The sequence below is a fragment of the Cavia porcellus genome, unplaced genomic scaffold (genome assembly GCF_034190915.1).
Source record: "Cavia porcellus strain 051 isolate PalLab524CR breed Dunkin Hartley unplaced genomic scaffold, mCavPor4.1 scaffold_9, whole genome shotgun sequence".
Taxonomy (NCBI): Eukaryota; Metazoa; Chordata; class Mammalia; order Rodentia; family Caviidae; genus Cavia; species Cavia porcellus.
In genome coordinates, this window is record NW_026947492.1 from 31,341,708 (window position 1) to 31,357,089 (window position 15,382).

General features: G+C 34.1%; 1 protein-coding gene across 1 annotated transcript; it reads left to right on the forward strand.

Moving 5' to 3' along the window:
- The first annotated feature begins 825 nt into the window (after window positions 1-825).
- Window positions 826-14,059, forward strand: LOC100725217 (caspase-1). Its single transcript, XM_063256148.1, has 9 exons — window positions 826-879; window positions 1,516-1,782; window positions 5,045-5,107; window positions 8,629-8,744; window positions 9,393-9,566; window positions 9,983-10,217; window positions 10,676-10,819; window positions 12,887-12,996; window positions 13,476-14,059. Exons 1-9 carry the CDS (start codon window positions 873-875, stop codon window positions 13,572-13,574), a joined length of 1,215 nt encoding a protein of 404 aa, XP_063112218.1. The 5' UTR covers window positions 826-872; the 3' UTR covers window positions 13,575-14,059.
- Window positions 14,060-15,382: the final 1,323 nt, after the last annotated feature.

Here is a 15,382-nt window from a genome sequence, read left to right on the forward strand (position 1 = left end):
TGAAACTTCTGCATCTGTAACCTAGGGTGGACAGTGTTGTCCATATTCATTTGCTAGGTAAATGAATGGATGAGATACAATAGGATTCTTACAAAGATCAAATTAAATATAGATTCTGTAAATAATTTTAGTACATTTTGTTGAGTAAACATTGATACTAAAATCCTAAAACATATGGTGTGATAAATAGGTGCCATAATAATTGCTATAAATTTAAAATTTCCATTAATTTAGAGACATAATGTGTAACACATTCACATCATTATTTTCCACATTGAGAAATACAGAAGAAAGTTCAATACCTTGCCTAGGAATAAAGATTAAAATACTGTGTTCAACCTTTTGAGATTAGAGCACCAGCTTTTACTTAGTATGATAAAGAGTACCTCAGAACAGATACACCTGAAAAGGAAGAGCATTTAACCAGAAACATTTGATTTAAATAAAAAGGCTTTCTTTTTCTAAAAACAAACCAGACAGTAATATAACCTCTGGATTTTCCACAGAGTAGCAGAAGAAGGTAGGAAGAGTGGTTCAAATTCTCCACAGTTTGAATTATTTTTCTGAATCACAATTCTTAACGAACAGTAGATTCTTTATTGAGTTTAGTTATACAAAAATTTTACTTTATGTTCTGGGAGCCCTAGATCTCTAGGAACCAAGAACTGCTCCAAATGACATGGAAGAAAAATTCCAATGAATGCAATCTCAGATCTGCTTTAAACTCCAAGAATTTAACATTTGTTCAAGAAAATAAAAGAGTAAAAATGCGTGGTGAGTGGTTATTTCTCAATAAATATATGTGCCTTGCTAAAGAGGAAGTGAGGGATACTTTCATTTTCATATCATACAAGAAGATAGAATAGAAAACCATGGCTGGTGAGTTTTTGAATTTTTGACTCATGAAAGGACAGGTCTTAGGGAATGAGTAGCTTTGCAAGTGTGTGTCTCTTTTTGTAAATGTGTAGGTGAGCAGAATCGAGGGGAAAGAATAGAGAGAGGAAGAAAGAGCTCAGATTTAAACTGCACTGTTTAAACTACAGGAGAAGCTTATGAAGGAGGGGTGTCAGTAAGTAAGGCCATGTGTTAGAATGGGACCGGGATTTAGGCTATTTTGCAACCTTAACTCTTAAGTGTCTGAAGTCTGCCAGAGAAAGTTGAATCAAAACAAAATCAGTATCAGAAGCTGTTCTCACAAAGAATATGAGGTTTTATTGTGCTATGATTATTCAAAGGTAAATTAACATGAGATGCGACAAAGTAATTGCTGCTTTTCAGTTACTTAGTAGAGGGATAGGAATTCTCGGTCTTCAGGCCACTCCATATGCATGGATGGACAATGTTGAAGAGCTAAGTGTAGCAATAGAGGTAATTCTACTAATAGAATTGGAGTATACTGAATTCTGTGGAGATGGATGATTTATTAATTGAGTCTTAAAGTAACTATTTCTTGCTGATCATCTGAGAGGAAAATGTGGCTGTTTTCATGGTGAGAAATTCTTCTGTTCCAAACAGACATGACCATGAAGGAGAAAAGAAAGCAGTTTGTTCGTTCAGTTGGCACAGGTACAATAAATGGTTTGCTGGATGAATTGCTTGAGAAACGAGTACTAAACCAAGAAGAGGTACAGATTATAACATGTGGAAATTCTACAGTTATGGATAAGGCCCGAGCACTGGTGGATAGCCTCATTGGAAAAGGGCCCCAGGCCTGCCAGATTTGTATTGATTATATTTATGAAGAAGATTGCCACCTTGCTAGGACACTGGGATTCTTTTCGGGTAAGGCTTGATGACTCAAGTTAATGTTCACATAGTCTATGTGTCTTTGCATACAAAATCTGACATTTTTTATTAACTGATTCCTTCTTTATGGTGTTGGTTAATTTATTATTCTCTCTTTTATTAATTGATGGGAAAATTTTTGAAACAAAAATTTAAGAGTATAACAATAATTAATGTTACTGTTTCTTCAAATTACTTACTCAGAGTACAAGTTAGAGGTACAAAAATTCTCCAGATGCTATTAGCACACACTTTTCTTTACAATGAACTAAGAGAAATTAGTACTATAACAGTCTTTTTCCTCTTTTTCTTTTCTAATATTGTTAGTGTGAAGAGATCTTCCTTACTTCTCAATTCAGGACTCCACTCCTGTGTCAGCAGATATTCTGCACATTTCCTCTTTGTTTTCCCATGAGTTTGGTCTCAATGACTTTTTTCCCCACTGACATCTGTTTCCTATATTGCCTATATGTTCACTTATTTCTGGAAATTCATAAAAAACATTAAAAGCATTAAATGATATACTTTAACACTTAAGTCACTTTCCTGGGTCATGAATGTCAAATCTCAAACTCACTATGGATGTATGTTCTCATCTGATGTGGAGACACAGGCATATAACACATCTCATAAATGTGTTCCAAAATGTGCCTCTCTGGGAAAATATATTATAGTTGAATGATGGGGGAACACTCAGAGAATAAACTGAATATTTATAGCAAAGTAAAGATTTTAATAGCCTCATTTTTTCAGTTGAGTCTTTGTATTTTCTTATTCAAAACTGTCCACCAGCACCGTGGACTCCCAGGAACTGAATTCTTTTTCACATCCCAAACACATTATTCCTTTTAAGTTGTCAGAATCCTTTTCTTATATGATTGATATTGTATGTGTTTTCTGTATTTATTCACGTGCAATGAATTCCATATTTTCTCTCATTATTTTATTTTCTTTTTATATCCTACAAAATTCCTATTCATTACGGATCAGAAATGATTGTAAAATAACCAAAGTTGTCTTCTTCCTTGCTCCATTTTTGTCTTTGAATCCCAAAGGCATTTCCACAGCCTACTGTGACTGTTTTACTACCTGAAGTCTGAATTTCTAATTTTTTTTTTGTCTTTTTCTTTTTTATCAGTACCAGCACTCGATCTCATGACCACACACTTGCAAGGCAGGCACTTATGCCACTGAACTAATTCCCCAGTCCCGAATTTCTAGATATTAGATGATATTTCTTCATTCAGGTTTTTCCTCAGGTCATATTTGTAACACTTAAAGATAATATATGATATACTAATAGGTATACTAATAGGTAAGGTCTTCTAGAGAAGAGGTCATAGCAATATTCTATTACTATAACAAAGCCTCCTCAAATATCTTGAATTTTTTGATGATAAATATAGTCCAATAGTCAATATTAAAAAGATGGAACAAATATAACCTTAATCCTTAGGCTGAAATTTATGTAGGAAATCATGTGGCTCTCTGTCAATGGGAGTTGGATATATTTTTCTGAAGAAAACTTGTATTCTTTAGATATTATAAAATAAATTTGGGGCATTCCTAATTTTCAAGTTATTTGTGATTTTGGACAAATTTCTTGGGTGACTGCTGTTATTACAAGTTCTTTATCAGTATAAATAAGATTCAATTCAATTTTTATCATTGAATTTGACAATCCTATACAATCTAGTAGAACTATTAACAAAAGATACAGTTAAATTTGTATGACTAAATAATTTGAATGTTGATTCCAGGATTTCCTCCTCAGAGGAGAAACCAGGTTACTAATAGCAAGTTGCATCCACCTGGGAAATTCCAGGGAGTAGGTTTGGAGCCATCTGAAGGGTTTGATTTTTAAAATCCAAAATTTTTAATGGAGACCAATGAACATTTATGTGGTGGATATACCAGTTTTATACCCTCATGTTTAGGAATTTACTTAATCCTTCAGAAAATAACCTAATGAGTTACTCCTTAAAGACCAGTGCAAATATAACCAATATGGCTATTATTATTAATTTCATTACTACTTTTGGTCAAGTTTACATAACTGAGGATAGATAGAGTATAGAACAGACAATTATAGAAAATGGCTGGGTAGCATAAGTCCTACAGGGATGTTTATGCAGTATTTTCTTATGACACTCATCTATATCATTAGAGCCACTTTGTTAAATGGTCTGTCTGTGCCTCAGAAGTCTTTAAGCACCATAGGTGTCTCATTACTTTAAAAGAGTTGAGATTATATGAATAAAGAATATACATAAAATATTTTTGCAACCTTGTGAAGCAGATTTACTGATTTTGTACAAAATTGCCTAATTCTGGGTTGAAAAATACATTGAAAGTGGAGGATAATGGATCATGCCTATAATAAAAGCACTCAGGGAGGCTGAAACTGAAGGATCTCAAGTTAGACAGTCTGGAAATTTATCAATTTGGCAAAACCATGTCTCAATAATATAAAAGTAAAAAGTCTTGGTGCTGTTATTCAAGGTAAGATTTGCATTACTCTTAGTTTCTTCTCTGTCAGAATTGTTTTATGGTCTATGTCGTATACTCCAAGCTACTGTGAAGACAATCATGCACCATATACAAACTGTTGTTACTCTCTATTTGATCATAAAATTTTATTTTTCAGAAAATTAAAAAAGTTAGACATTAAAGACGTAGGTTTAATAACACAAAAACCAATTTTGAGAGCAGAATTGAATACCTTGTAAGTGAAAGCCTTTCTTGGATGAACTCTTCTATAGATATAAATATTCCTCTGGTAACATCAGCAACTTGTCTCAATGTTTGAACTGAGTTTTTTTTTTTTTTTTCCCTCTGATTTCAGCAGAAGATCATGGTAATTTTTTCTGCTGTGGTAAATCTTAGCAACACTAGTTTTGTGAGTGCTGGTGCCCTAAAACCAGCTCTTAGTTAGGATTTATTCCTATGCACACACCTGTAGCACTTATCTTAAGAGCCACCTTGATATCCACATATCAAGTGCAGTTTCCCATTTCTGATGATGTCCTAGTCTCACTTTCACTACAGATATTCTTTTGTCCTCTAAGTAACTACCTAGTTATGAAAAGTAAAGCCTTTCATTTCCCAGTGCTGAGAGTGAGTTCACCTGAATCACATCTTGGATGGGACTGTTAATCCCTTTTGCCTGTGGATGGAGGTCAATGGGGAGTATGCAATGCATTGCACAAAGTACATCTGAGATCATAAGTAACTCTCATTGTCTGGTATCTTTTGGCAGGTCCACAAACTGGAAGTGATTTTAATACACAGGGCAAACAAGAAGTATTTCCTTCTTCCTCAGGTAATTGTTTTCAAGGAAGAACATTCTTTGAAACTTCGTCTTTCTAGTCATTAACTTAATAGCCTAAACGCAAGGAGAGGGGAATATGAATAGCAATTCTTATTGGACAATATGCCCTTTTTTTCTCTACTGAGTTTATTATGCTTTACCACAAACTATTCTCACAGCATCACAGTCCACACTTATAATAAAAAGTTTGGACCCTGTGTCTTAAATCCTAATTTCTCTTTCGAAGGCCAGGCTTTATGGTTCAAGTGCCTAGTAAATATATTCATTCAGAGCTCCCTGAGACTTCTTTATCTAAAGCTCCCAGAGCTAAATTTGCCATGCTTCCCTCCTCCCACTTCTTCTCTCATTTCCTCTGTCTTGAGTAATGGTGTTACTTCACCACTTGTTCAAACCTGGCTTCCCAAAAATTTATATTTGATTCTCTCTTATTCTTAAATTCTAATGTCAAGGAATGGTTAACTTTTCTTGATTCCTCTCTCAAATCTGGATTCGTCTGTTGTTTTCTACTCCCACTGCTGTATTTCACAGTGCACATTCCTACAGTGCAGATTAATTCTACATCCATAACTCTTACTGTATTTTTCTTGTTTTTTTTTTTTTTCAAATAAATTTGTCCTTTACCTCCACTGACTTCATGATTTATAATGAAATTAAACCTTCCTGGTTAATTCATAATGGTCATCTAACCATGGTTGTTAATAGTCTGCAGTATTGTGCAATAGTTAAAATACTTTCTCTAAATACAGTTTATCAGAATTACTATTTTAGTAGAATATTCAAAAATAATTTTTATAATCCAGATCTTGTTCTATGTAGAGTTAACAATTTATAATAATGAACAAGATACACAGCTCACCTGTTAAGACTGAAGTTGCATTAATACTTAAATTATCAATCAATAGATAGGCAACCTTCTACTATCAAGTTAAAGTTGCCACAGATTTAGCAATGGAAATGATACTGTACAAACCTATATCAGTTAAACTTACATGGTATCCAATAGCTACATATATCAAATATTACACTGATTTATATGTGCAGCTACAGCACTATGGAGGACTGAGTCAGAAATAAAGCAAGTGGGAGCCCAGCCTGGGTTTCTTTATGATGTAGTGAAAGCCTGTCACAAAATCAAACAGACATGGACTGGGGATTTACTTAATATCAAAAACCCTGGGTTCAACCTCAGTACCTGTAAAGTTAAGCATCACACATTTAGAAATAGAAATTATACTATACACATTTATTTCAATAAAGATAATATAGGGAACAATATCAAATTCAAGTATTTACAGTGGTTCTTAAATGATAGAAAATTACATTTTATGAATGAAAATTTTAGGATGCCCATTCATGAGCATCAGGCAGCTTTCTTCCAGTTTTTAACCCAGGTATTAATACCTCTTCCCATGGCTCATGGGTTTTGTGGCTCAGATACCTGAAAATACAAAAGAACTATGACAGCTATACAGTCAGTGGCATTCTAAAACACATAGAATATAATTAGTGGAGGATTTTCAGTCTAGATGTGTCTCATCAAACATATCTTGCACAGCATTGCTAAAACCAGTCCCTTGATCACAGCTACATTCTGGAGTGATTAGCTATTGTTTTGTTTACTTGTCTCTCACTGCTGAGACAAAGCACCTGACACCCAACATGAATGAAGGAAAGGTTTATGTAGCTTACAGTTTTTTGGAGATTTAAGTGCACACTCAGCTGACGCCAAGGAAAGGAGTTGTGGCTGAGGGGCAGCCATTCATGGTGGCAAAAACCACAAGAGAAAGCAAAAAGGGGAAGGCAAGCTTCCTTCCCTAACTTGTATTGTAGGCTAGTTAGCTGTCCCTGGGCAGGTGCAGCATTCACACTACCAATCCCAGGGATAGACAATAAACCAATCACAAACGCTAGACTCAGTTGCCTCCATGACTGCATGAGGCTTTGGGGGAACATATAATCAAATCACAGCAGCTAAGTATCAGGGAAATAGTGCCTCCCAAATGTGGACACTGAAAGTATGCGTTCTTTGTCACAAAACCATTAAAAAACACTTCCCATTTCTCACAATGTTAAAGGAAGTTCAGAGAATGCTTGTGTTCCAAATGATGAAGAACATCTTAAGTTCATCTGTTCTGCTCTGGAAATGATAGTCTCGGCTTTATTCAAGGAGTCAACATTCACCAGTCTCCTTGATAGCTAATTTTACTTCTTTCAGGTATTAGCCTCTTCCTAACAATTTATCTCTATTTTATTTTTTCTTTAAAAATGTTTCGGACCCACAATTGTGGAATAGTGCCATCCAAAAGTGACCATTTTTAATTTAAATTAATAGGAGCTTATGATTGGAAGAATATGAAACATAGAAAACATGGGAAAATCACTATACTGAACATTTTAATAGTGATATAACTAGGTTTTTTTCTTGGATATTTCATTGTATATCCAAAGACCTTATCCTATTCCTGGAAAAATAGCTCATTTAATTTAACTTTCTCTGTTTATTTTTGCTATTGTTCTCTAGAGTTCATTATGCAGAAACAGGATATTTCTCCCAATTAATGATTATTTCTACTATTTTCTCCAATACATTGATTCTAATTAGTTCTTTTTTCCACTTAGAATGTTTAATGATGAATATGCAACATATTATTTAAGATTCTTCTTTAAAATTGATGATGTTTCTTATTTTAACAATTTAGTTTCTAAAACATCTTCTGGATATCCAGTCAAGTTATATCTATTTTAAAATAAAAACCAAGCAGATTAATTTGTTTAGTCAGTACATTACATTGTGGGGTGGTGTGTAATCAAATAAAAACCTTTGGGATTTTCTCATAGTGACTATGGAAACCTTCCCTTACATTTGAACAATCAGCATTTTGTGAGATGATTATATCTAGTATGCCCCTTGACTGTAGCATTTATCTTTCTACTTTAGCTATTCTATTCTATATATTCAATATTTTTATGCCATCTTACATGGGTATAGTGCAGAAAGTGATTCTGAAGAACAGGACCAGAGAAAGTTAAAAAAATACAAATATCTACCATCATGCTTCTTAAGTTAATAAATAGAAAAAACATACATGTTTTACAAAGCATTTAAATAGTCAAAACATACCTCTAACAATCTTATCTTTTAATCTACAGTAGGCTTTAAAACTTTTGAAATAAATTTATATTTTAATGTTTTACTAACATTGTTTTCTGAGTCTTTTGACATGTAATATCTGGAAGAATTCCTTTTCTTTACATTGTTCTAAGATATCTGTCAAAAAGTTATTCCAACAGACAAATGTATATCTCTTGTGTCCCTGTATCAAGCCTCTAGAAATCTCCTCTGGCAGGAATTGTGTTGTACCAGCAATAAATGTGCTCACCTTGTTAGCAAGCATCCCAGCATTGTACCCCTAACACTAACTTCTGTGGCTGCACACATAGGTGATTTTGTCAAGAGTGGGAAGGGAAGAATTTGGAAATATGATGATCCATAGTGTTTCTTGTCTTTACAGCTGCTTGTGAAGTACAGGACAACCAAGCTGTAGTCCTATCCTCAGGCCCAGCAGGAACCCTCAAGCTTTGCCCTCTGGAAACCTTCCAAAGAATACGGAAAGAGAAGTCAGCAGAGGTGCTGTGCTCAGAACACAAGCATGGAGCAGGCTGAAAGATCCATAATACCTGAGTCTATTGTAAAGTGAAGTGGCTCTTACTTAGAGCCAAAGTAACTGAGATACTCTGGTGAATCATTAGGCAGCTCCCCTGACTTAACAGATCCTTGCCTCCTAGAATCCCAGGCTTGTACAGAGAATTCCATTTCTATGAGTAAATAAAAACAGTAATAAAGCAATGTCAATTGCTAGTATTGGATGCTTACTGTGAGTCAGATATTACCGTAACTATTCTGCATATTAATGACTTTAACCTTAGAAATCATCCATTTTAAAATCAGAGGATTGCTAAATACATTTTACAGAGTCAAACAATCAGAGGTGGAAGTATCTGTTTTTAATTCCCATTGCATAACCCTGCCTTCAAAGTTTGTGAATCTTTTTAAAATATCCCTTGTCCAAAACACAGGCAGATATTCAGATGATCTGGACATTTGCAAATTCCATTTCCACCTCTGAATAAAGCCTGCATTCTCTTCCCCTCTGTTAATCTATCATTCATGGGACTGGGTTTCTTAACAGGGTTCAGGATGGAGCAACTGTTTAAACACAGAAGAAAATACTGAGTTAAAGAAAATAAGACTTCCATTCAATGTGCCTTTTTCCAGATTTATGCAATAAGGGATAAGCTGACCCGCACACGTCTTGCCCTCATTATCTGCAACACAGAATTTGAGACTCTTCCCAGAAGGACCGGAGCTGATGTTGATGTCAGAGACATGAAAACACTGCTAGAAGCTCTGGGATACCAAGTGATTGTGAGAGAAAACCTCACTGCTTCGGTATATTTTTTGAACTATAGAGACAATAATTATTTCTATTATTCTCATAAATAATGTTAGAAGGCAAAGTTATCATGCCAGGAAACTTAACTTCTTGATAGTTTATCTTTAAATTTTCCCTTGGAAACTGTCTGATGTTAAATATCCTCTTCAAATGCAGATGTCCTCTAGCAAGAGTTTGGTGTAAGTTTCAATCAGCAGGTGTTTTAAGGAAGGTCAGCTTCTCTCCTCTAGAAATCTGATGACTTTCTATAAACTTTGCTTTCATCAATTCTCACTGAATTGAGATTTAAACCTTCTTTCCTACTTCATTAATTGTCATGGAATGACTCAGGGAAATCCTACACTGTCTCTTTATTGGAATCTCAGGGTGCCATGATCACACAGTCCAAAACTGGTGGTGTGATGTTTTTCAGGAAATGGCTACAGAGGTGAAGGCATTTGCAGCCTGCCCAGAGCACAAGACCTCGGACAGCACTTTTCTGGTGTTCATGTCTCATGGTATTCCAGGTGGCATTTGTGGAAAGGGATACTCTGCAGCAGTCTCAGATGTATTGAAAGTCAATGCTATCTTTGTAATGTTGAACACTGTCAACTGTCCAAGTTTGAAGGACAAACCCAAGGTGATCATCATCCAAGCCTGCCGTGGTGGTGAGTGTTGATCTCTGCTGGAACACAAATTGTTCAATTATTGACTCTATTATTTTCATACATCCAATATTGTTCGTTGTTTTCTTATGTATGTTCTAGATATTTAAAAAATCATATATTTTAGTAAATCCATCAGATGTGGTTTCTGTGAATTTTGTTTCTGGTTTGAAAATTTTACTTTCACTTTTAACTAAAGAGATACTTCATTTTTAATCTTTAAATTTTGATGCTTAAATGCTCTTCATTTGCGCATTATGAAAAATAATAATTGTTGACAAGATAGCTCCTGGAACACATGTTTATATGTAAAAGAATGATAATGTATGATATTATATACATGGAATATATCTATGTGGTAAATAAATTAATTATATCATAGTTTTGTAGTGGTTTAGAGAAACCAATAGTGCTCCTAAAAGTTTATAGGAAAAGAAACTAAATTTTTTTTTTCTTTCCAGGCAACCAAGGAGCAGTGTGGTTAAAAGATTCAGCAGGAGACTATGGAAACAAAATGTTACTCAATCCAGAAGATTTTGAGGATGATGGCATTATGAAAGCTCACATAGAAAAGGATTTTATTGCTTTCTGTTCTTCAACACCAGGTAATGGGCTTTTGTGCAGAACAGCTTTTTAGGATTAGTAATAGAGAAATTCACACCATTGTGTTAAAGTTTATTTTTAGATGAAACTTTTGAAGACTAAGTCTGTTTTCTTAGAAAAACACATTCAACTGCCCTTATTCATGAAGATAGAATGTACATATATTTCTACTGAATTAACAATAAAATTAGCAATAAAATTTTACCATGTTTCCTTGATCTTTGAAGAGCAATGAATTATACTTGGACTTCACAGGAAAAGATGCCCACCATGTTGAGATCCCTTATTTCCCAGTTGCCAAGACATTATTCATTTGTAGAAGAGTATGTTGAGGGAAAATATGGACATAAGGGCAAATCAGGCTCATTAAGTCTTATGTGAAAGTGAATTATAAAGTGTATAAAAGAAAATACATCTGAATGATTCTAAATGTAAGCTATGGAGAAGGAGCACTTCAAGTATATCCTGACACTTCTATTTAGTCCTTTGTGAACTAGTTCTGGTCATTTAGCCTTGCTAGGCTTCCTATTGATCACTCATTAATATATATAAATGTAAGATTGTTATTCTAAGCATTAAATGAGATGATATATGTGCAATAATGAGTATATTACGAAGTAAAAGCACACAAAAAACTGTTATAAGCAGTTTGTATCTTATAACAACTCAAGATATTTCACATATTAAAGTTTAAATAAAAGTCATGTGAATCCTCTCATCTACTAAATTTTGCATTGTCCTAGAGTTGATGTTCTCTTAGTTACCTTTGATGCTAAGGCATCCCTCCTTGATTCAAATAATTTAGAGATTATCTTCTATAATGCGATTCCCATCTCCAGAAACAGCCTGGCACCTCATTATATTGACCATGTCCTGATGTAGAACACAGTACATTTTCCAGTAATGAGAAATGTAAAAACCATGATACCATGCATTCTTTTGCATTTTTTGGAGTGGACTTAATAGCAGACAAAATTATTCTTCTGAATCATTTGATTCTGGCTTCTACAATATATTAATGTCTGGCTACATTGTAGACTGTATCGTCTGACTTCTCAACGGCTGTTTTGCTGGTTTCTGTTCCCTTCAGTTTTGTTTCTTGCACCCATCCAGATGATTCCAGATACAAATCGAAGTTCAGGCATCTTCAACTTCAGAGTCCTCTGTATAAATCCTAATGGCATCATGTGTTTTTCCTGGAGAAACCTGATTTTCAACTTCTTGAATTCCACAAAGACCTGCAGAGATGCCTGCTTCTGCCTTTCCTCTTATGTTCTATTTTTTACTAGCTAGCAAAAGTGCAATAATCCAGCCATAATTTAACAGGATTTTAATTATTAATATGCATTTTATTACCATTATGTTGGCTAAAAGATTTGGTTAAATGATGTGTCCATGAATACATACAGCTATTCCTATTGCTTTCTCTCTGTACATTCCCTTTGATATTTTAAGTATTTCCACTATTTCTATGTATCTGCTATGTTATATAACTATTAGTGGTGTCTTCCATAGTTCTCTTCTCTAAAAAACCTTTAATTTTTCCATTTGGAAATGATATTTCCTTTTGACCCTTTATCATTATGTTGATACAATTTTCATTCTTATTTAGCATTTTCTAATACATAATCCTATATTTGCCAGATGTTTTTGTTGTATTACATGTGTTCATCAAATGTCTCTTTGTCACAGAAATCATTACCTCAATAGTTGATGCCACAATTTAAATAAGAGCCATTAAATAACAAGCTTGAAACGCTTGATTCAACCTCTCTTCTCAATGTCCTTCTGTCCTTTCCATTCTCTCATGCATTTGCATCTCCTTTAAATCGAGGACTATGCTGCCCTAATACCTGCATTGCATCAATCACTGTTTTGAGTACTCATAAAATACTCTCACTAACATTAAATATATTTGCTGTGCCATGCAACAAGTAGAAAACGTGATGTCCTCAGTATTATGCATAAGCTGCACTGGAAATATTGGGGCTGCCCCTCTGTCCAAGCAAACACTTGTCATGTGATTTTTTTTTTTTTTTTTTTTTTTTTTTTTTTTTTTTTTTTTACAGATAATGTTTCTTGGCGACATCCTCAAAGAGGCTCTCTTTTTATTATGAAACTCATTAAAACTATGCAAGAATATGCCTGGTGCTGTGACCTGCAGGAAATTTTTCGAAAGGTGAGATGCTAAATGTTTCTCCTTACTCTATTGCTCCAGCTTTTTGTTTTCCTGCTGGATTCCTATGTGTCAGTTCTGGACCTGTTTATCTTCCAATAGTTCTATAAAACTATTCTGTCCAAAGGAATTTTGAAGATCCTTGATGGGTCAGAAAACATGTATGAGAGATCCAATGTAGAAAGATCCAGAAGCCCTAAGGAATACTCACTTACTTAAGCTCTTGTTCTGCTATAAACAGACATATGAGTAAACTCTAATGGGCCCATAGCCAATATAGCAAACGGATCAGCAACAGATTTTAAGTCTGAAAGGTCATTCTATGCTTAGATAATGCTTCTTGCCGTGGTTCTTAGAGAATGGCTTTTAAAAAGTCATTTACTTTCCTATATTTATCCCAGTTTTCTTTTGTTTTACTGACCAAATCAAGGTTCTCCACTCAGATAAAAAAAAAAAAAGTCTATAATCTTTTTCTCTTTTAGGTTCAATTTTCATTTGAAATACCAGATCCTGTGGCACAGATGCCCACTACTGAGAGAGTGACTTTGACAAAACACTTCTATCTTTTCCCAGGACATTAAAATGTATAAGTTGTATCAATATCTGTGGGTAGGTTGGTCTATGTGTAGTGAGGAGAAAAAGGAATTGGGAACAGAGTATGGGGACCCCATCCTCATCTGATAAAATGAAGGGAGGTACTGGAAAATTATCTCTTTTTCTGTTTAGCATATTGCTTTAAACGTTTTGCAGAGGTGGCTGGGTATTCTTTAAGGAAGACTTCTGTAAATGAAAAAATAGTAGTAAGATTTGGAGAACCCACTTTAGGAGAACCACAGTAGGGAAACATTTAAAACCAGTATGGATTCCTCCTTTTTGTATGTGTGTCCCCATTGGTAAAGATATCTTACCACTTACATTTATATTAACAGTACTCTCCCTTACCTTCGTGTTATTTCCTTTCCTGTTGGAAGCCAGTTCTCTTTTTCTGGGCCAGTGTTTAAAATCATATCTCTTGGAAACAGACATTTATTTAAAAAAATCTAATAAATATGAAATAAAAATGTAAGGTTGTCCTGGGTTTACTTTGTTATTTGTTTGTTTGTTTGTTTTTACAACACTTGGAATTCAAGAGGTGCAACATACAAAAGTAACATATTTGGAGTGTTTTAACACCATGAGAGTGGAACTCCTGGTAACACTATTCTTTTTATTTTAAAATACTGTTTGCTTGACTTTCCGCTTTAGGAATACAATGCAAAGTATTACCTGTAAAAGTACTGCAATGTATTACAATGCAAAGAAGTCACCTGAGTTGAGGGATAAGGGAACGAGAAGCAGTTATGACAGCAATGGTACAGTGTGTTGAGTGAGTTATTCTAGAGCTCAGATTTTACTATTTACAAAGTTATGCACACAACCTACATATTTCTGAAGTTTGTTAAGACGTTTGAGGGAAGCCAAGCAAAGTTTGACTCCTAGTACTTACATTCTTTTTTTAATGTGGTTTTCACTTTAATTAAAAATTTTTAAAGAAAAATAAAAAACAAAATTGATTAAGAATTTCAGAGCAAGATGATAAGAAATTAACAATGGTTATTATATTGCATTTTGTTATCTTCAAAATAGTTGCTCAGATTATCAGATATAGGCACTCCAACTTGATCAAACAATATGAGCACTATTTCTTTTAATGAACTAATAGAATGAGTAGTACAAGTATCTTAGCTATCATATATTTATATAGTGTGTGTCTGTAAATTTTTTCCCTTCCTTCTATTCTTCTTTCCTCTATCTCAGTTTCTCTTTCCTTTTGAGCTGTTTCTTTCTCTTTCACAATATCTCTTGTATCTTTTAAATCTTATTTACTCTTTCAGTTTCTTACACTAGGGAGAAAATGATATTTATAATGCCAGTCTAATTTATTTCAGTTATGAGTATGATCTCATAAGTTGCTTCTATTTACCTATAAAAGCCTCATGTTTATTATTATATTTGATTAGTACTCCATTGTATGAAAAGACAACATCTTTTTTATCCATTCCTGGGTAAATGGGCATTTGATTTGTTTCCAAGAATTAAATATCACTAATTTTGTTACTATAAACATACATGCACATACATTGCTGTGGTATGATGTTTTCAATTGTTGTACAAAAATACCCAGAAAGGAAATAGTTGGGTCTACTGAGAAGATAAAATATCAACAAACATGAAACCATCAGCAGATGTATGACACGAATAATAAATACTAGAGGTGTGAAGTCCTTATGTGAAGAAGGAAATTAAATTGTGGGCTAAAATCTTGTCCGCTGGAAGAATTCCAGCTTCACTTGTAAGAATGGCCCTCTCTGGTACTAAAGTATTTTAAAGTGAAAGTGGATTTCTGACC